Here is a 21,636-nt window from a genome sequence, read left to right on the forward strand (position 1 = left end):
GGCTGTAAGGGTCCAGATGTGTTTAAGTCTGGAGGACAACAGATAAATAATGCATCCTTCTGTCTCATACTGGTCCATACCGCAGAATCAGTTATAATACAGTAATATATATTCAAGTTATAATAGTATGAGAATAATAGTATGAGGGAAAACGTCCCAACAACATTGATGAAAAGCAACAAAATTACCTTTTGAAAAATATAATAAAAGTGATAGAAAATAAAAATAAACTCTGACAACATAATCTCTTATTGACTCCAAGTGACCGCAAAGTTCAAGCAACATAGATTCACGTTTAAGTTTTATTTAATAGATAAATAGAAGATAAAAGCTGTGGCAAGTAACATGTATTTGATTCTCTTCAAAAAAATTACCAGACAGTGATGGCAAGTCACATAATTCATGTTTCCCTTGTTCGCAGCTAGTTATCACCTTTAACTGCTGTTGGATGCAGAACACACGCTGATTGTCCACAGCTTATGTGTGTTACAAAAGTGCAACTTTGCAGCTTCAGATACAAATTTGATCCAAGATATACCAAGAGATTAGAGAAATAGCAACAGAATGAATGTATTCAAGGCTGTATCTTTTAAAGTTTACAAAATTTGACTAAATATGATAATCGTATTATTTTAAATGCATCACACATATGAATTGCAGAGTGAGGTGTAAGGTTAAGTAGGCTAAAAGCAGCGCTGCAGTTCTTAATGTTTCACCTGACAGGCGATACTGTTGCTGAATGAAATGCAGGCAACATGAGCCCTGCGGCTCTTAGAAAGCTAAGTTTGTATGTGTGGCGAACTAACAATGTCTAAAACTGTGGGGTGAAGTCGGTTAGCCTTACCACGAGGGGCAGAGTAGGTCATAGAAAGGGCCTGGTCTCGTGGATTCATGCCCCTCAGCAGGTCTGAGCGCTGGGCGGCCATGGCGGCGGCTGGTGGCCACTGGTGCATCTGCTGCGAGGTGATGTAGTCATTGAGCAGCGTCTGGCGGTTCTCCAGAGCAGTGGTGTCAGGAAAGCCCCGGATGAGGTAGGGGTAAGGGTGAGGGTACGCTGGGTTGGGCGTGAGGTGGCGAGGCAAGTAATAGGCCGCTGTGGATGAAAAGAAGGAAAAGTCTGTTAACATGGGACAAAATAACTTTAAATAATTTAAGGCAATAGAGCTGTTTTTACTTATTTGATTTGATGTGTTTCTCTGTGTGCGTGTGTTATAATTAATCAACTGACGTATTCCTCCATTTGCTGCTATATTTTACCTGTCCGGCTGTTTTTAGATTAAATTAACACTGCAAAGGACTACGATGGTGTTCTCACAATGCTATGGCCACTGGCAAGTGGATGAACTACAAACCATAAAGTCAAATTCCAGATAAGCAGACACAGAGTTATTACAATTGTAGTTTTAAGTATTTTATTGGGAACTGCAGCGCTTTGCCGAACGCCACTTGGCTTTTGCAAAAGTTTAGCTAAGTTTGCAGTCTCATTGCATAAAAAGATCGGGTTTGATGCGAGGCTGTTGATGGACACTGCAGAACAGCGTCTGCCTTTATGATTATTATAGAACATGGATTTTGTTGACCCTGCATAACTCTCAGCCATGTTTCACCAAACTTTTACTGAGCAATGCTTCAATGAGGTACATTTCAGAGCACATAAAATAGATAAGAGTTTTATCTATGTTTTATTTATGTATTTCATAGGTTTGCCTGTAACTGTACCTGGGTCAATTGGGATGCCTCTAGGCAGCTGTGCAGGATCAAAGGCTATGGGAATTTGGCGGTACATATCTGCTCCAAGACCCTGCAGCAGACGCTCATAAGCCTGCTGATCAGGAACACCAGGGAGCGGTGATTTAGTGGCACTCATCTCTCTGGGAGTTGGTGTGGATTTACGCTCCTGAGACGGATTCTTACTGGAGGCTGGAAGAAGAAGAAGAAAACAAGAAACTCTTCAGTTTTTGGGATTAAGTAGGTTATTATAGGATATTTCAGGGAAAAACTTGTTTCAGAAACAAAAAAACATCTATTGATTGGGTAAGAAATAGTCACCATCATGCTGCCTTTGGCTTGCCTCCCTGGAGAGAGGGGAGCCACGATGGGAGGGTCCAGGGTACCCGGCCCTTAAGTTGCCTTTGTCGTCGTACCCTACTGGGCTATGATGAGCCTTGCCTCCCTGCTCTGGCCCCAGTGTAAGAGGAGAAGAACGGGCTATAGGACTAGCCGTACTGACCACCGCGCTGGGGCGCCCTTTCGGTGCCTCTTCATAGCGGCCCCTCTCTGCACGCATATCCATGTGGGAGGGTGTGTTGTGGTAGGAACGTGGTGAACTGGCTATGATTGAGCGGACGTCATGACGTTTCCCTGAACCACCTGATTCCTGTTTCATGGGTGTTCCCTGAAGAGAAGCAAAACAGGAATCAATCAGTTGAATGCAGATAGAACCAAACACTAAGGGTGGGATAGGGCCTGCTTGTGTTGTAAGTGTGTGTATACCTGTACTAGCATGCCTTCTTTGGAAGGCTCCCTGGGAATGAGGTGGATGGAGCGCCCACCCTCCTTCACAGTGGGCACCATTGGTTCTCTGCCCTTCATTGGGTCAGAAAGAGAACCAGGTCCACGGGGTGGGGAGCCCTCTCTCTTCATCTGCTTGGGCTCCCTCCTGAGGTACCCATCCTGAGGGTCCAGATGACGAGGAATACCTGATATATGGGAATTTAGTTTTCACAATTTAGAAAAATAGCGAGCTGAGAAATGGTGTAACAGATGGGACAGAAAGGCAGCATTACTGTCTCTGGGCAAGATGAGACAAGATGGTTATCTAACTTTTCTACTGTCAGACAGATAAACAAGAATACTGACATGAAAGTACTAATGCCAGTGGGTAAGATCTGGTAAACAGGCACAATCTGTTACTTAAAGAAAAAAAAACTGTGCTCACTCAGCAAAGCTGCACAGAAAGATTATGTGTGCAGGCTGATGAGGTGAGAGCACAAAGAGTGTGTAGCTTCAGGAAAAACTCAGAAAGCAAACAGGGAGATATTAAACATCATTCTCTTGCAAGCAGATGTATTTACACTCGCCCAAATATTCAACCTGCTGCAATATCTTCATTCCTGTTGTCTTGTTCTGTGTTATGTTATCCTACCTTGAGAGATGGAACCACGAATGTGATGAGCATCCTTGTAAGGTGTGTGGTGCGGACTGTCCCTATCATGAGGCATGGCTCGACCAATCAGACCTGAGGGAGAAAGGAGGGAGTCGTGAGATTCAAGACTACGCCAAATGATTTCATCAATGATTAGACATGAATGTGAATAAACAAGAGTCAGACCACATTACATGCAGCAACCTTCAGTGAGATTGACAGAGGGTTGAATGGAGTTACCTTCACAGTTGGCAGCAGACAGAGAATCCCTCATAGGCAGTCCTCTGGAGATGCCACCCTCCATAGCGTCATAAGGACGCTTCAGGCCTAGAATATCCCCAGGCTGCCCAGGACCTCTGCCATCATCTTTAGGATTCTGAGAGGCGGAACCTAAAGAAAACCATATAATATAATTACATAAAAAGCATCCCTTAGTTAAGGGGTAACACTCAACGACATAGTTTCAATATTCACTCAATTGACAACATTCCATTTGTTGAATTTTTTTATTACAAAATAAAAATAACAGTTGGCGATAACGTTTATTGTAGCCTAGCTGAAGTACTCACGGTCATAAGTGAGGATGTGCCCGCTGATGCCCTCATACACCACATGTCCTTTAGACAGCGCCTCGTCCCGCTCCCGCTCAGCTCGACTGGCACTGTCCTCAGTGATCAGACGGTTAATGGTTCCCTTATACAGTACGTCAGCCGGGGTCCCCTGTGGTGACGAGAGGAGATGTGAGAACCTGCATAAATCTGATCATGACTTTTATAAGACAGACTGTGGCACCGACCTACATGAGACGGCCTTGACTACCAGGCAGGCACTGTTTACAAGCCTGGATATAATCAAATCTAACAGTTTTCACAACCACGTTCACACGCGAAATTTAAAAAAAAAGATATAAAAATCAAGGCTCATGCTCAGAAAACCATCTTGAACTCATTGCCGAAGGCCGCACCAGGATATGTAATGCTCCCAACAGGCTGCTGCTTTCTAACTAACTGCAAAGACAGCTGCAGAGGTAACACAAGAAAATACCCACGATCAAGTCAGGATCTGGTTACAGACACTGATGAATGTACCCTGTGAAATTTTCTGCAATGTCAATGTGTTTACACTGAATAATCAGTTCTGTTATGAAGCCTTTTTTTGATAAAATCCCTATTGTGAAACTCGAAAGTGGATTTGAGACTTTCCAAAAACCCCAGACGATACTGTGAGAACAGACTGCGCTTTATACTGTATATATATATATATTACAGTCCATTATGAAACTATATAACACAGCTGACAGACACAAAACTGCGTTACATAGAGTAGAGATATAGCTATATAAAAGACTGTATATATATATTTATTAGTTAATAAAATAATTACCTACACTCTGTTAAGGCTCTAAATAAATGACAATGACAGAAAACAGGAGTCTGAGTCAATATAAAAATTTGAAAACAAACAGACCTTTAAAAACAGGAGAGTACAACCATTTGACATCAGAAGATAATCGGCAACTTTGTTAAAACTGAGTCACATGACTCATACCCTGGGCACGAGTTATATTTCTTCATCGCTCTGGGAAGATATGAGTGCGGGGTGGATGGTTGAGAAGGAAACAGAGTAGAGCCCGAGATCAAATTTCTAGTCTATCCCTTACAGCTTTTCCAAGAAGACACTGCTGAATGTTGGCGGCCAGACATTTTCCTGTGATGGAGGGGGTTTCCATTTACAGGATCAGATGACACTGACCAAAGCAGTCCTCATCTACTCCTTAAGAAAGTGCACTATAATGCATACATGTGGGTGCTAACATGCATCTATCATCCCTCTAGCAAGCTGAACAACTGAGCCGTCTGTGAGAGGACTGATTATATCTTATAGCTTTGACCTTTTCCTTACAAACATGTCATGGTGGCTAACAGCTTCCTCGGGACTAGTGTCACCTGTATGCCAGAGGGATGTGATACTACGGTGGGCATATCAATGACAGGGTTCAGCCAGTGCCTAGAATAAATAGATAAATAAGAGAGGGGAACAGACGCAGTACAATGTGTACCTGTTGCTAGGGTGACAGGGCCACTCAGAGCTGTGGTTATGTCACAGCAGCAGGGAAATCCAGCAGCCACAGCACTTGGCCATGCCTCATGACCTCTCAACAGCTTTTCTGCTCTCCGTTTCATCATAAGTACACAAATCAAAGCCCAGTAACCCGACGGCTGCGATGATTGACGACAGCAGCTTTAAAAGAGTATGAGCAGGCGCCTAACCACAGCAGCGATATGGGAAAAACTACTATTAACCACCAGAAAAGGAGAGAGTAACTCAAAATAATGAGGGCTTGTATTTGTACAAGCATTACACTGTAGGCTGCAATGAACCTTAACATCTCACATCACGGTGGCCACGCCCAAAGCAGTGATAACAAACTCAACATATGGGAGATTCTGTTACTGTGAGAGTGAAAACAAAGCAGTAGGGGATTATCTGTAGATAACCCCAGTTTTCCATTGTCAACGTTGTTATGACGAGCAAAGAGAGAGGGGAAAAAAACTGTCAGCGTTAAGAAGAACCAAGAACCTGGATTCACAGTATGTTGCTGGTGTGAGCTCACCTGAGTAATGGAGCCCCCTCGGCAGGAGATGGCGGAATCTGGATGCATTCTGGTCCCTGGGATGCCCTTTGTGATACTGCCCCCCTGAACAGCTGGAATAGAGCCTGTATTGATAGTGAGAAAGACATTTATGGCACTATAAGACTAAGTTGAAGGCAGTATGGTATGGCAAACTATGTAAACAATCATTGGGAGTTAAGGTTTGTTAAACAGGTCTGATAGAAAGCCTCTAAGTACAGCTGCAACGAAAGCTAAAGTGACAGGTTGTTGTTTAATCACTGTTTTGTTAAATCTATGATTCAAATTTTCAGTGTCAGATTTTCTCAATGTTTTACACATTCAATTTAAAAAGGACAACAGAAATGTTGAGGCCTGACTGGCAGTAATTAGAGCTTTGAATCTTCGTGAGTATACAGTATGAGTACCAGCTTTGCACGCATGGATTTAAGCACTTCCTTTCATTCTTCACATCCTCTCAAGCTCTGTCAGATTAGATGAGCTTCAATAAACTCCACTCCCCACTGACTCCCTATGAGGCTAAAGTATGGGTCACTGATATACATTCAGAAACTTGTCCTTAAGTCACTCCATGTGGTCCTCACTGTCCAGGTCACTGTCCTGCTGAGGTGGTAAATCTTTTCAGCGTGACAGTGCTCAATAAAACATGTGGAATGGCTCGATTTTTCAAGGGTGTGGGTTTTGTTGGTTTTAAAACAACCAAACTCACAAAAAGTGAGTCTGAAAAACGTAGATATAAAGCACAAACCCTATTTTACCTTATAGGGGAATTAAATAAAGGAAAAGACAGGGGAAGACACGCACCTCGTCCTGAAGCACCATCGTGAGGTGTGCCCTGGGTCGACATGTTGTCAGCTTGGGAGGATGAGCTGCGAGGGGACAACTGTTCCTGCTTTACCATGGGGAAAGCACCTGCTGCATAGTGAATGACACAGAGACAATAATGAGACAGGTGTATTACTACGTTGATGCAAACGATTATCAGGCTTCATTTGTTGGCAACTGAGGCCTCATTTATAGTGCTGCAGACAATTTCTGTTTAAAAAAAAAAAACTATCCACAAGAGAGCATTTGGGACACAGAGTTTTTGAAAAACTGAACTTTGGATGGTGCATAAATCTCTTTTTTAGTGACGTAAAAGGCGTGTGGACGAGAGGCTCAAACTCTCAGGAAAAAGGTTGTTTTGCCTGTGTGCTCATTAGTGAAGTGCACGAGACAGTTTCACTCACCCACTTTCCTTTGATCCATCCAAGACAACCCCATCTGTGTGGGGGGCATCTTCCCGTGGTCTAACCCATGAGCTGGGCTGTGCAACTGCACTGGGGTGCCCTGAACAAACAAGGTGGTATTTTTTTACAGAGAATATGCTCAATTCATTCACAGTATATTTCATGTAGCAAATATTCAAAGGTGCCAATCAGAGTATATTGAAGAAAATAATAAAATTTTCAATTTCTATGATGTTTTTGGGGCCAACAGACTATGTCAAAGCCCCAGTTTTCATTTGTGTGCTGCTATACCTGTGTGATGGAGCCTCCTGGCTTGGTGGAGGAAATGAGAGGTGGTGGTTCTGGCATAGTGAGGGGTCTCACTGCTGCCAGCCTCCCACCGTCCTGTGGCAGACCAGGGAGGGAACTGTGGCCCGCTTGCTGGAACGCTGGAAAGCAGGAGGCATTATGGGCTTGAGATCTGAATGTCAGATTCTTGGCTTGAGTTGTTTCTTGAGGCATTTCAGCATCAAGATGCAGAGGTTTTGTTCAAAGTTCCCATAACATGATGAACATATTATAATATAGGCTTGTTAACAACATAAAAAAACAGGACAGAACAGAGTGCAGGACTCACAGTTGAAGTGGAGCAAATGCTGGTCATGGCTGATCTTGGCCATGTCTCGTGGGGACATGGGGTAGGGGGAGAGAACTGGGCGACCCAAGCTAGAGGTTCTTAGATCATCTGGGCCCAGTGCCTGCTTCTTGGCTTCGCTGTGTGGAGACAAGGCCCGGGACTTTTCTGAAACAAAGACGACACAAACAGTCAGGACCGAAACACAGCACTCAACCAGACCTCAACTAATCCAAGAAACTGTCCTTTTTGCCACTGCTACTTCACTGTTGTCAACATCATTGACACTGTCATGGTCATGAGCACACAAAAACCCTTCACGCCACCTCCTAGCCAGGGTGACTCACCACTGAATTAATTTGTTAACATACACAACAACCCACTGAAATTATTTAGAACACACAGTAAAATCCAGCAGAGGAGGTGATTGCACTGTAGTGTGCTAAAGGTGCAATTAGGAAGGAATAGGGGGAGAAGGCAAGGGGTGAACCTACTTAATCCCTGCAGGAGGGTCAGTAACCACCTCTCGTTGCCTTCCAGGTCTGAAGGGACACAAACACACCACAGATCATCGCATCCTTACAGAATGTATCTCTCTTCCCCAAAAACATGCTCTAACCTCATCAACCCTTTTACTGGTATTACCACAGGATGTGAATTTAGTATTCACAAGCAAGGAAGTCCTAATTAATAGTAGCTTGATAATATGTCTACACCTGCATCTGTGGCATGTGTAAAGAGCTTTTTAAGTCTCATTTCTAATAAGTCATTAAAAGCGTGGCTGTCTGATCAAAGTCTTCACAGCTGGCGTGCCCACTTGGTTATAAAAGACCCGTCGTTCATCTTGACTGTAGCTAAAAGTCTTAAACTTGCGCTCTCAGACACTCACATTCCACAAGCTCGCAGTAAGGGCAGTGAACTGGACTATATTCCCTTCTGGGTCAGTTGCAATACCACATCATTTATCAGTTCCCTCTCCCTGTCCCAGAAACACTTGAATACCCTAAACACTAGCGAACACAGACTCAAGGTTAGAGCATGTAGCGAGGACCAAGTAAGTAAAACTAGACCAATTTCAGAATTGTCTTTCTTATCATATCCTGACTCCTCGTTTATAGTGTTAATCTGGCTTCCATGAATCCATTTATGCCACAGTTTAAAATGGACAATTTCAGAAATGTGCCATGGTACGTGGGATGGAAGATCATCTCGACAGGGTGTGAAGCCAATGCTGGAAATCGTGAGAGGGGTTTCTACATGTGTAACGTAAGCAGCTGAGTTCATTGACAGTAAAAGCAGTTTTCTGTCATGATGGAGGTTCGTACCATCCTTGTCGCTGGAGGGGCTGCGTGGACGAATACGAGGGCTGCTGCTGTGAAGAGCTTCCCGGTCTCTCTCTGCCTGCGAGCTGTACAGTTGCGGTTTGCCTGGCTGGCCTAAAAGCTGCTGCTGCTGCTGCTGTTGCTGTTTGACGTCCTGGGAGGACTCCCCATGAGCCATGGTGATCTGCTGTTGGTATAGTGCCAGGGCGTGGGGGGGCAGCAATGTCTTGCCACTCCGCTGAATGCCCTGCATGGAGGCTTCTGGCATCTATACACAGGATGAGAGGGGAAGAAAAAATGAAGGTTACATATACACCACACCTCCAGCACAAGACCACTCCTATCTGGCATTTGACACATGGTTCACCACAAGCAGCATCTGACAACCACGATCGCTAAAAAACCGCCTTATTTCTAAAGTAAGCTAAAGTTTCTAATGTCCGGCATCTAATTTATTAAAGCGATCTATCCCATCATCCTCCATCTGGCGGTTATCTTTTACAAATATGAATGGACAATTTAACGTGCAATACTGTTATCTCTGTGAGCAGAGCGACACTGATAGCACTGACATCACTGAAATTATAGTGTTCTGTGTGTGCGTGCGTGCGTGCGTGTAACCTGAACAAATCAATTTTGTTATACAACACTATCTGGGTCAAAGACTCATTTCAGGGCTCGAAGTGGAGGTGTTCTTCTCCTAACTGTACGTGATGACTGACAAACATGAAAAATACAGACAATAAGACTCACAATAGGTGGTATAGCAGCAGCCCTCTGTTTGAGCTGTTTCAGGTCCATGGGCTTCTGCAGCGGGGAGGATATGACCCCATCGTGAGAATAGTTCAGTAGGCTCGGCCGTGGAGAAGTCATTCTGCACACAGAGGCACAAAAACATTAGTGGATGTGACGAGGATGGTGAGGGTAAAGGTGTCATACTTATGTATAAGTGTTTCAGACAATTTAAGTATTTCCCTGTAATTATAACATGGCCACAAACTCCTTTCTGTCATATGATTTGCCCAATTGAACCCTATTTAAACAATCCATGACAAAAAAGAATTATTAAAGACCACAAAAAGAGCAAAGGTTCTGACTGTGTTTCCAACCCACATATCAGCCTACCCATTCCCCACAGGAGACACAGGCACAACCACAAATCCTAAGGGGGGGACGCAGAAATATATGGTGTGTGTGTGATGGATGTAGGATGTAGGATGTAGGATGTGCGTTGACTGAGCCTGACACTGTGGAAAAGAATTTGTAAAAATCCATAACCATGTCTCGCACATCTGTCGAAAGCAAACAGTATTCTCTGAATCACAGACGGACACGCGCTTTGAGCGCAACAGCACAAAAGTGTGTAGCTCTGCATACGCACGCGCACACATACACACTTACTCTCTTTGTTTGCTTTGGCAGAGAGGGAAGCGTTTCCCTCAGCTCTGCCAGTACATGCAGTCTGCTGTCATGGAAAAAATTGAACAAATACCGTGCAAACAAAACTAATCACTCCTCCCACGCACTCTGACACCCATTTATTGTGGCCTCATTCACAGACATGTACTTATAGATTCTCAATATAGATTCTCATTCACACAAAATGAAAATAAAATCTCTGGTTGATAGAAAAGAGCAACCTGTGGCGTACACAAAAGTAGCTTGCCAAATATGGCTTCACTGCTGTACAGTGTAGCTAGGCAACTAATAATACTTCAAAACCCTGTGGTAGACCAGAGAAGTAGGACACCTAGAAATCCACTGCTCAAAAACCAGAGGCCCTCTGGCATTAATAATCTCAACCAGGCCCGATGATGTCATAGATACAACCAAACAGGAAAGAGATTTTGTGATACGTTTATCTAAATGGATATAAAATAAATATCTAATTTTCCCTTTGCCTCTTGCTGAGGGATTTTACCTGTTCTTTTCTGTGTTGTCTGTCTCCTCCATTTCATCAGCGCTGCAAGTGGCACTAGAGTCACTGTCGCCATGGGAGCCAGTTTTGGTCCCATGATCCTTCTTGGAGCTCCTGGTGGAGCTTTTTACTTCCTCTGTCTCTGCAGCAGGAGGTTTTTTATCTGTAGCATCGCTGGGTGCTGCAGGCTGCAGCTGTTCCTTGTTGGACTCCCCTGTCTCAGTCTTTATCTCCTGCTTAATGGCCGAGTCTGAATCTTCTCTGACTGGATTTTTGTCATCCCCTGCCTGGCCCATGTCTGATCCGGAGGCCTCCTTATCCCCGGAGTTGGAGCCGGCCTTCGACCTGCTTGAGCCCTCCTCTTTGACCTTGCTGTCGTCTGACGAGTGTGGCGAGGGCAAGCTCTCGGTGTCAGAGCTGTTGTTGGCTCCACCTAGCAGGGACAGAGAACAAAGGGAAAGACCGATAAGACATGGAGACTGGGTTTATAATCTAAATCATGTTATATCTCCTTGTCATTTTTCCCGCTAGTGGCAGATTCTTCACAGTGCCAGTCTTCTGCCTAATCAAGTTTCAGTGTACAATAAGGAGGAACACAAAACCACAGGGATGATGAAATGAATCCCCGAGGCTTCAACATTCTATTGTGGAAGTATAGTCTATACAGTATACTTCAATCAGCAGACTACAGCAGGATTCTCAAGATTATTTTATGGATGTCACTTCTGATTATTATTCTTCAAGCTAACAGGAACAAGTCAAAGAGTTTTACTCTGACATGCCATTATATGCACTCAGTGACCACTTATCCCTGTACAATGTAATGCAATCCAATATGGCAGCTCGGTTATAAATTCTAACAACACAGAGTTTATAATATTCCAATACTGTAAATGCGAGTATGTGTATTATTGAGGTTGTTATTTTGAGGGGTGCCAAAATCGACTAAAATATCAAACAGTCCAGAACAACACTACTAACTATGACATTAATAATAACCAGTTGCACACTTGCCAAGCACTGGCCAATAGTAACTTCCTAAAAGCTTAGAATTTGTCACGGAGATGTCATAAAATGTATAAGTGTACCTAATAAAGCATTCAGTAAGTCTAGCTTTTCATTTAAAAACCTTAAGTTTTGCTTTACTCAGTACAGGGTCTTTGCAGTTTTCAACAAGTTAAATTAAACACCTTTAGAGACCCCTTAAGAACTTAATGAATGAACTTAAAGAGCAATATCTGTCAATATCAATAACTGTGATGAATTCAGACCAGTTCTGATCAGTTATCAGTTCCTTGTTGGTCTTATTTGCAGTTGTATTACAGCGTATATTTGACAGAGAATTATTACATCCTGAGGAATTACAAACTATGCATCCTGCTTAAACAGAAAATTTATTTTAAAGCATGACAGACGTAGCATTACATGAATATGGATATAATTTAAACATAACTAAACATATTTAGAAATAAGTATGTAATATGCTGACATATTTAAGACTTTTTAAGGTTTGGATTTCAACTTATTGAATTTTAGACTTTTTGAGACCCTGGAGAAACCCTGTCAGTATATTTGACTGAAGAATAGATCCACAGAAACAAATCAGGATATTGAGCATAGTACATTATTAAATCCTGATGCAAAACTGTATTTTATTAATCATTTACACAAAAATAGTGTAAAATGTAACCTCATAAAACAGCTTCCTATTTTAAACTGCAAATTACTCATAATACCTAAAGTCATCAATCAATAGATGCAGGTACAATAGAACCTTTGATTTATAGTGTTTTGTTTTGGTGTGTGTTGCTCTTGTTAGTGTTGTACCCTCTCCATCTTCATGGGCCTCGTCTTCATTGCCACTGGCTCCTGAACCCTCCATCTCCTCCTCTTCTGCTGTGTACGGGGCACTAGCCTCCTCATTCTGCAGGGCTTTGCCCCTTCGTCGGGCCTTTCGCTCCTTCTCCTGGGTCAAAACAAAAGCACACTAAATAAAAAAGCCCACTGATCTTCAGAGGAAAACCAGATAAAATAACTCTTAGCTTGATTGTGCACAAACAACTTCACATGTTCAGCATCACGTAGTTCAAATATGGGTCAGAAACTGTCACTTACCGATTTCATTTTATGCTGCTGCAGAATCTCATCCAGTTTCTGCCTCTTCTTGTAATTGAAATAGAAGTTCTTGCACTGTGACACGGTTTTAGATCCCACCATCTTGGCGATGGCGGACCAATTCCTACCATACTGGAGAAGGCCTGGAAGTAACAGATGGACGGGCAGAAGGATTAAGATGGTACAGGAACAAAGACACTCAGACAAAGATTAAATGTGTCTGTTGTATTCTTACATCTCCTCTCTGTGTCAAAATAATATTTTCTATAAAGTTGTAAAACAGCAAAGTAAGCTTTGTGAAGCGCAAGACTGTTATTTAGGTTTCTGCTCTACAGTGAATATCTCCAACCACAATCTGTTTGAGTGCACAGTCTAGAAGATTATCCATGGTAAACCAACAGCCACACACATCTGACTCTGTTGAGCTGTCAAAACCATGGCACAGAAGAAGAGACCGAGAGAGTGAGAGCGAGGGGAGCCGGGGTGTGGTGGCTGACCCGTCATACCAATGACATCACTAACTCTTCCCACTGGGGTCCCTCTGTGTCATACCCTAGCTGACTTTTATGTGACCCAGTTCTAAGAAACCCTGGTCCTTTACTCAGTCAACCACATGAGTTTGCCTTACACAAGAGTCTACAGGCACCCGCTGGGCCAGAGCTGTGATAGATCAACCGGTCACGCACGTGCACTCACGCAAGCGCACACACAAACACGTGCACGCACACAGAGTTTAATGTAGGTGTAATAAAAGAAGACATGTAGAGAGCATTGACCGTGTAAGTGAGTCAAAAAGACAGGTAGCGTAGAATCTACCTCCCTCCCAGAGTCTGCTGTTAGCTAAAGGCAGCTCATTAACAGTGTGTGCTGTAAGAGGCTTAAGCTTACACCACCCACTTGTTTCCTGTGCCAGCCTGACAGGTCCTGGCAACAGGACAGCCGCTCGAAGGGGATGGGGGGGAGGGGTTGGGAGGGTGTTATTAACAGGCACAGAGCCAACACCTCCTGGGATAACCTTGGACATAGGTCTCTGCATCTCATCGCTTAATGGTGGCAGTAGGACAACTACAACTCCAAGCCAGAGGAGAGGAAAGGACAGCTGTTTACAGCCCCGCCATTTCAAGGGTCATATTAATCGGAAAGATTAACTGCGATACTGACACTTGATTGAATAATGGAAGTCATGAGTTATAGCTGCAATCAAATCTGGTCTATTAATTGTTTACAAGTCTATTTCCAAGATATCATTCATGGGACTTCATTTATTTATCTGTACATGGATCCTCAGGGGGTAAACGAGATATGAAGATATAAACATGTCACCCCAAAAGTGATTGAAAAAGAAGAAAAAAAGTTGAATATCCTAGTCATTATGATAACTTCAGTTAATTATTTATTTTACTTAATTAAGTGAAATACGAACTATTGATGTAAAGATACTTTTGCATTTAGAAAAGACGTGCATCATCTAGCAAATGTGTGAAGTATTATATTCACAGTCACTCTGAGAATGCATTAATAACAAGCAAAGGTGATCTTCAAGTCTGAGCTGCTAGCGTCTAAAAGCTGCTGGACACCTACAACCTGTCTAGTGTTAAAGTGGAAGAGAGTTTTAAGCTGAAATATTTATCACTTGCACTAAAGGCGTAGCTAGGAGAGCTTCTCCAAGAAAGACAAGAGGAACAGTTGGCCTGACTCATTCCAAGAGTGAGTGGGACACGTGATCGACACCTATCAGGCGCAGTTATACGCCCTCCAACCGGCCAGAGTACACACCAACACGCATGTGCTCGGATGAACAAAGACACAAACAGTGTTGTCGTGTCACACATATTCAAGCGACTCAGGCCAGAACTGCACCCAGTGAACCTAAAGCAATAACAGTGCAATTCATTTACAGAAAGTCAAAGGTCACATTGTTATGACCTCTGGCTATATCCAGTTTATTCCACAGTAAGCACCTACTTAGAGCACAATCCGAAGAAGCAGCTCTGGTTGACTCGGGGCCTTAGTCGCTGGAGCAACACACATGGAACAACCATCCAATCGGCGGCAGCAATACTGAAGCAGGTGGTAGCCTCACACCCAATCAAGCTGCTACATATCCATTAGCTCCTCCCAGAGAAAGTACAATCAGCACCTGGTGCAGCCAAAAAGTGGTTCTTCCTGTCTGTCACATGCCTGTCACTCCGGTCGTCGCCTCATGGCCCTGCAGTGGAAAACCCTATCAGACTGTCTGATCTCTGGAGGGCCAGCCGGGAAGCTCTTCGGGGCTGGGCCTTCCGATCCAGAGTAGAGGAGATGAAAACAGCTCAGTCTCGGCGCTCTTCCTGCCAGCTGGCTTGATACTTGAGCCGGTGTCGGGTTGACGTGTTCCAAAACAGCACATGCTCCTGGCCTCTCCCCTCCTTTTTCCTCTCACTTTGTCCTGCCTGCGCTTCGGTGAATATTGGTGTGTTCTTCTCTGCCGTGTCTCTCCCCAATGGCGGTCGTCTGGGAAGACTTCCACAGGAAAGTGGGACTGTGGGGCGGTGCTATGTACTCAGCCTTTCTCTCCCCTCATCTGATCTCTCCTCTATCTCTCTTTTTTTTTTCTGCTCCCTCCCTCTCTCATTCGGTCTGTCCCTCCCCCTACCTCCCTCTGCCAGCAGGCACAGCGGCACGAACGCACACACACACGCACGCACACACAAACGCATGAGTGAGTACACACTCACTTGAACCCTCTCTCTCTCTCTCTCTCTGTGTCTCTCTCTCTCTCTTTCTCTCTCTCTGTCTCTCTCTCTCTCTTTCGCTCTCTGTCTCTCTTGTTAATACTAAAGCACACAGGCACAAACACACACTCAGGCAGTCCAAGAGTAAACAGAGAGCAGAAAAAGAGAGAGAGAGAGGAAAGAGAGAGAGAGAGGGCAGAGCATAGCAGAGCCACTGAGCTAAAGAGACAATAGAGAAAGAGAGAGGATACAGAAGTGGAGACTGCAAAGAGAGAAGAAAGGGGGAAGAGAGGAGGGGAGGAAGGGAGTTGATGTTGATACCATGAGAAAGCATAAAGGCTTTCACATTTTTCCTGACTGACCTGCTTTTCATCTTGAATGTGACCTCTCACCAGTCTATAACAGCACAGAGTGATGGGAGAGAGAAAGTGCGAGAGGGAAAAGAGCCGCTTGCCAAATCTTCCACAGCTCTTGCCAATCTGGGCTGCCGCCATCTCCCATCCAAGAGAGACGGAGACAGAGCGGAAGGCAGCGATAGAGCAACAGTGGAGGAAAAAGAGAGGAAAAGATAATATGGTATACTCTCCTTGCTGCTCCTTTAAATGGGCTCTTCCAGCAAGCAGAGCAGGGGCTGTTATCCAGCTGCCTGCAAAGCCTGCCAGATTAGTGCACTTACATAAACGTCAGCCAAGAACAGTGCACATGCAAACACACACAGCTCGGACCAAGAGCACACAAGACACAACCTTTGCCACACACACGGGCAGACAGAGCTGGTGGGTTAATGAGAGACTTTACAAAGATTGGCTGTCCCTTATTTAAGGTAGCACTCTTCTAAGAGCAGAGAAGACAAGAGTGATCTATGCTGAACTCGAAGGTAGCGCTGACTGGTGCTGCCTTGCTGGATTGCCGCTGTCCAGCCAGTCACTATTGATGCCATTATTCAGATCTGTTTATTTCAAGGGGATAAACACACTAGCATCAAGACACCTAAGCCTCTTTAAAGCATATGGATATCAAGCACCTGTAAGTGAGAGCACACTGACAGGTGATCCCGTTCTGTAAGGAAAAGCATGGCTGTGGTTAGGACCTTGGAGGCGTTCCGTTGTTGGAAGGGGAATCCCTTTGAGCAGGTGTGGGGGTGGTTGTTAGCGTCGATGAGAAAGAGCACCTCCTCCTCTTCGACCCTTGGTGCTGTAGCTTGGTTGTGTGGTTGTGGTTACATAAGCGCTTCATAGAAGCCCTGCTTCCACCAAGCTGTCAGGCTAATCCTCTGGGATGGAGCCCCCCTCAACTAATCCCACTGCAGGAGAATGCGAACTGTAGACATTAACCAGGATTACTACACAAGACCATGTTCGAGCCAGGCCAGCGCCAGTTATCACAAAATAACCTATTAACAGACAAACACACCTGCATACACAAACTCCAAATTGCAGGAGACACCATACACACAGCGACATACAGCTCAAGATAGATGAGACAACTCCTCTAAACCCAAATCGTTTCAATATAGTATTTAAGCTGCTGATAGTTGATTGCAAGAGGCACTTCTTCTGCTGTTGATTACGCGGAAGGACAGGTTAAATTTGTCAGAAGCAGAAGTGAGAGTCACACAAAGCATGATTACACATCATGTTGAAATGGCCACAAAGTAGCCGCATTGAAGTGAAATTGTTGTCGAGTCATATGCAGAGCAAGACTTCACATTAGAAGAAGCAGCACTCAGCCACCTAAGCCCTAGATTTAAAAATATCCATTAAAAGAGTCAAAAGTTAGGTTATCAAATATTAACATAACTGACCTCAGCAGCTATCACATTTTCTTGAAACACACACCACTTTCAACATCTGTCTATTTTTTTTTTTAAATACCCCAACAGATGAGAAGCAGACTGTTTGTCTGGTGTAGCACATCAGCGGGGAATCCCTATCAACATAGTAGTACAAATTAGAAACCACAGAGGGTGAAGGAGCTCACTCAGTTTGCCACTGAGATGCACGCACTCCACGCAACAAACACTATCAGAGGCATTCACGCGGAGAACTGGTGCAAGGAAAATGGGCAGAATGTCAGCAGCCTCTGAGAACAGGCTTCTGGGTAATCTTCAGTCAGAGACAATAAACAAGCAAGGCTAATGACTGCTGCCTTTGCTGGCTGATAAGAGGTAGACTTTACAGCCTCTCTGATAAAAAAGACAGGCTGCCTTGACCCAGAGAGACAGGGAAATGGCTCCAAAGAGCAAAAGACCCAGTCCAGGCAGACTGACACGCGCACGCACGCACACACGCACGCACAAACACATGCATAGACACAACCGAGCAGCACGTGGCAGCCGCTGCCTCACAAACAGGAAGTCACAGCCGCATCACTTGTCTATGCTATCGAAAAGAACAGCCCTTGATCTGCTGCTGATAGTCTTTTCTTTGATGGATTAGTATGCGAGTAACTGTGATGAAGTTACATTTCACAGGCAGAAGAAATGTTTATCTTATTACCTTTTTTGGCAGTTTCCATCTCTTCTTCAGTCCAGCGAGAGCTCTCATTCATCTCCAGATTGGCTGTAATAAAAAAAAAAAAAAAAAAATAGAGAAGTCAGAGAAGGCGGGCAGAGGTGGGGGTGGGTGGGCAGTTGTCACAAAGTCAGTTAGGGAGTGACTGACAAGAGGAAGGGAAATAGAGAGAGAAATAAGAGAAGAAAAAAGAATGAGTAAGAGGGGGCAGGGTGGCTGGTGCTGCTTGCCAAGGAGACACTGCAGCGTGGGTCGCTAGGGACTGTTTGTTTTAGGTGGAGGAAGCAGGAAATCCAAGGAGAGAAGTCAGTTAATGATTATAGACATAACAACTGGCTTCTTTCCCAGCATAAACCACAAGCGGGGCCGACCCTGGCCGTGCGCAGCAGACAGCAGGGGCCTCTGCTCATGCGTCCAAACAGTGGCTGGTAGGGGGGGGGGGGGCTTCTGCTTATGAAATTCTCTACAGCCCAAGTCACCTGGGGATTCCCAGTAACTAAAATCTGTGCCGCAAGGGCGACTACAGCAGACAACAACTACACAACTGCTGAATAATCAAAAATTGCTCATAGCCTGCAGCAAGAGTGTTGGTGTGTACATGGCTGACTTGCCAACAGTGAGGAAACAAAGAGCTAGGTGAGGGGTCACTGCTTACACAGAGAGGATTTGTACTCAAATAACACAAACAGGATTTGAACTCATGTAGTGGCACTTTTTCACCGCCTTGATTTTGTTAGTATGTTTACAAGTGTCACTTTAGTATAAAGTGATGAGCGTATGACTGAATGTGAATGAAAGAAAGAAGGCAAAAGGAACAATAGTGCACTCTTGTGGTATGGGACAGGAGTCCATAGCTGAATCAAAGTTGATCTTGCAAGGTGGTAGTGAAATGATTACACTGTAATTCCTGTATAATTGTATTGCTCCTGACAGTTGCACATTACTTCGACCTACATTATTATTATTTTAACAATGTTTCAAAAACTTTTGAACCCAGATTTAGGATTCCTTACGATGAATAAGAAATGAAAAGTTAAACTTTTTTACCGAAAGTAATGTTGATGCAAATCACTCACAAATAAATAAAACAGTTTGAAATGTACAGCATGCTAAATGGATAATGATTTTTTACATGAAATAAGATGAAACAAAGCAGCAGAGACTGACCAAGCTCATTGTTGAGTGGGGGTGTAGTGGTCTCTTCTACTTCACTGGTCATGGAGCGGGTGATGCGGCCCTTGCGGCGCCCCTGACTGTTGGCTGTGCGTCGACCCTTGAAAGCCACAGTCGGCTCTTTGTCCTCCGCATCCTCTCCAGAGGTGTCGTCCCTGCATTTCAGAAATATCAACAGAGTCAGCTACAGATACCCACGGGGGGTTTGAAGGGTGTAAGATGTATATGATGCATCAATGATATAGAAGCCAAAAGCCTTTTAGCATTGACAGGAAAAACTGTTTCGACTGACAACAACATAGTTGTATTAATCCAACTGTGCATGTGTGTCACTGCTCAACATCAAATGCAAAAATCCTGAGACAGAAGTTGCAATGTACATAGTGCGGTATCATTCCAAATTATAAATATATATATCATATTGTATTTAGAAATTGTAAAAAAAATAAAAAGGAGTAGGGAGATGTTTATAATACTAATACAGTCTTGCTGTCTGTCACCATCATGTCCCTGATGCCTGAGCCTCTACACTGCCTGAGCTTTGGTGAGTCAAACCTGGCCAAGTGTATGCACACTGTTCTTCTTTTCCCCCTAGATAATTTATCAAGTGTCAGCACAAAGCCATGCCAGGAGAGAGCCATTGAGTTTGAACCCACTGCTTCTCCATTCATCCTCCCTCAGCTAGATTAATCTTGCTGAGAGGAGCTGGTGGCACACTAAATATAGCTGCGCCAGCTGTGTCAGGGGTAGTGGGCAGGTAGCAGGGGGCGCTGGGAGTCATGGAGTCCCCCTGGCCCTGCCTCAGAGCAGGGATGCAGAAGGTGATGCTTCATCATCATCATCTCCTCCTTTCAGTTTGGCACAGCTGCTTATCTATTTCTATTAACTGCCATCAATTGAAACTGCTGCAGTGAGAAGCCACAGCTGAGATCACTGAAAAGTGCATGAACACAGACATAATTCTGCATTAATCAATTGAAGGTCCAGTGTGTGAGAATTAGTTGAAAGATATCCATTGGCAGAAATTTAATATGAAATAATTCTATGGATCTAAACACTTATATTTACATCGGGAGCAGGTTCTTTCTGCAGAGGCTGCCATGTTTTTTACAGTAGCCTAAACTGGACAAACACTCTTAATCTCTCTTTCATGCTTGGAAGAGGATGGTGAGGTGAGGGGTTTTCAGCTGCAACATGTAACTGTACCACCAGATGCAACTAAATTCTACAACAGAAACCAGTGACATTCAGTCTGTTGTTTTGCATCCTTTGCGGGCACCGTACCTGAAAACACCACCTCCACCTGTGCTGCACCCACATGCTTGCCCACAGCAAAACTAATAATAATGCAAATTTTTTTCCCAACAAACACTAACAACTTAAGCACAGAATACTTAAAAAAAGACACTTGGCATCCTATTTGGAAGGGGAGAAGCACAAACAGGAAAGCAGCTGTTTAAATAGGAGCAACGAATGGACTTTGACTTTGCTGTAGGTGGAAAGTCTTGCTGGAGGTGAGAGAGTGAGAGCTCAAGGGTTGCAGAATGATTGGATTTCCAGATCTGCTCCCCGCAGCCAAAACTTACTCCTACACCATTTGCTGCAGCCTGACCTGAACCTGGAACAATTCTAAAAAGGAAATGCACGTTGAAGAAATGAAGAGAGCTGGAAGATAGCTTCAGCTGTACAGGTTCAGGCCCAACCAATGTGGTGGAAAGGTTTTCAAGCAGCTTCATCTTTATTGTTTTTGGTTTGCTTTTCTCAAGGTAGTTAGACGTAAAATTTAAGACCAAAAATAAAAATGTACGTGTTTGATACAAAACATTAGTCCAGCGTGGAAAGATTTAGTCAGTATTTAAACAGAGACTCACTTCATTCCATCCTCTTTGTCTTCAGCTTCATTTTTGTCTTCCTCCCTCTCTCCCTCCTTCTCCTTCTCTTCCTTCTCCTTTTCCTCCTGACTGCTGCGGTTCACTTGTTGCTGCTGTTGCTGCTGCTGGCCATGCTGCGATGAGAAACAGAGTAAAAACAAGGCATTCTATTACAAAGATAATCCAAGGTAAATGGATACACAAACACCACAACCTCTCCTGTAGCCCGTATACATTTGATATACACATGTTAATACATAAACACGGAAAAACATTGTGGTTAACACAGAGCTGTACGTGTAAGGTAACTCATCTTATTTAGTGTTCTTTTAACTAGAGTCATAACCAAGTTTGCTTTTGTGCCACTTCAGTAGATTACGCCGATATTTTT

At 43.9% G+C, this 21,636-nt stretch overlaps 1 protein-coding gene across 4 annotated transcripts in view; it reads right to left on the reverse strand.

Moving 5' to 3' along the window:
- The window catches only part of ncor2 (nuclear receptor corepressor 2), an 85,391-nt gene that overhangs the window by 12,179 nt on the left and 51,576 nt on the right, over positions 1–21,636 (reverse strand). The window contains exons 15-35 of one of the 4 annotated variants that reach the window (XM_061072113.1): positions 21,246–21,379; positions 19,369–19,529; positions 18,187–18,249; positions 12,975–13,117; positions 12,687–12,822; positions 10,863–11,292; positions 9,695–9,815; positions 8,945–9,209; positions 8,114–8,161; positions 7,623–7,787; positions 7,298–7,434; positions 7,007–7,106; positions 6,582–6,692; positions 5,760–5,863; positions 3,715–3,865; positions 3,386–3,535; positions 3,146–3,238; positions 2,494–2,699; positions 2,050–2,395; positions 1,720–1,920; positions 845–1,093 (exon numbers count right to left, since the gene is read on the reverse strand). In XM_061072113.1, the coding sequence (XP_060928096.1) occupies positions 845–1,093; positions 1,720–1,920; positions 2,050–2,395; positions 2,494–2,699; positions 3,146–3,238; positions 3,386–3,535; positions 3,715–3,865; positions 5,760–5,863; positions 6,582–6,692; positions 7,007–7,106; positions 7,298–7,434; positions 7,623–7,787; positions 8,114–8,161; positions 8,945–9,209; positions 9,695–9,815; positions 10,863–11,292; positions 12,687–12,822; positions 12,975–13,117; positions 18,187–18,249; positions 19,369–19,529; positions 21,246–21,379 (3,514 nt within the window). Of the gene's footprint in view, positions 1–844; positions 1,094–1,719; positions 1,921–2,049; positions 2,396–2,493; positions 2,700–3,145; positions 3,239–3,385; positions 3,536–3,714; positions 3,866–5,759; positions 5,864–6,581; positions 6,693–7,006; positions 7,107–7,297; positions 7,435–7,622; positions 7,788–8,113; positions 8,162–8,944; positions 9,210–9,694; positions 9,816–10,862; positions 11,293–12,686; positions 12,826–12,974; positions 13,118–18,186; positions 18,250–19,368; positions 19,530–21,245; positions 21,380–21,636 lie in introns of all 4 variants that reach the window. The other 3 variants (XM_061072112.1, XM_061072111.1, XM_061072114.1) reach the window with 3 other exon arrangements.

This window comes from Limanda limanda, chromosome 5, assembly GCF_963576545.1.
Source record: "Limanda limanda chromosome 5, fLimLim1.1, whole genome shotgun sequence".
In the NCBI taxonomy this organism is placed as follows: domain Eukaryota; kingdom Metazoa; phylum Chordata; class Actinopteri; order Pleuronectiformes; family Pleuronectidae; genus Limanda; species Limanda limanda.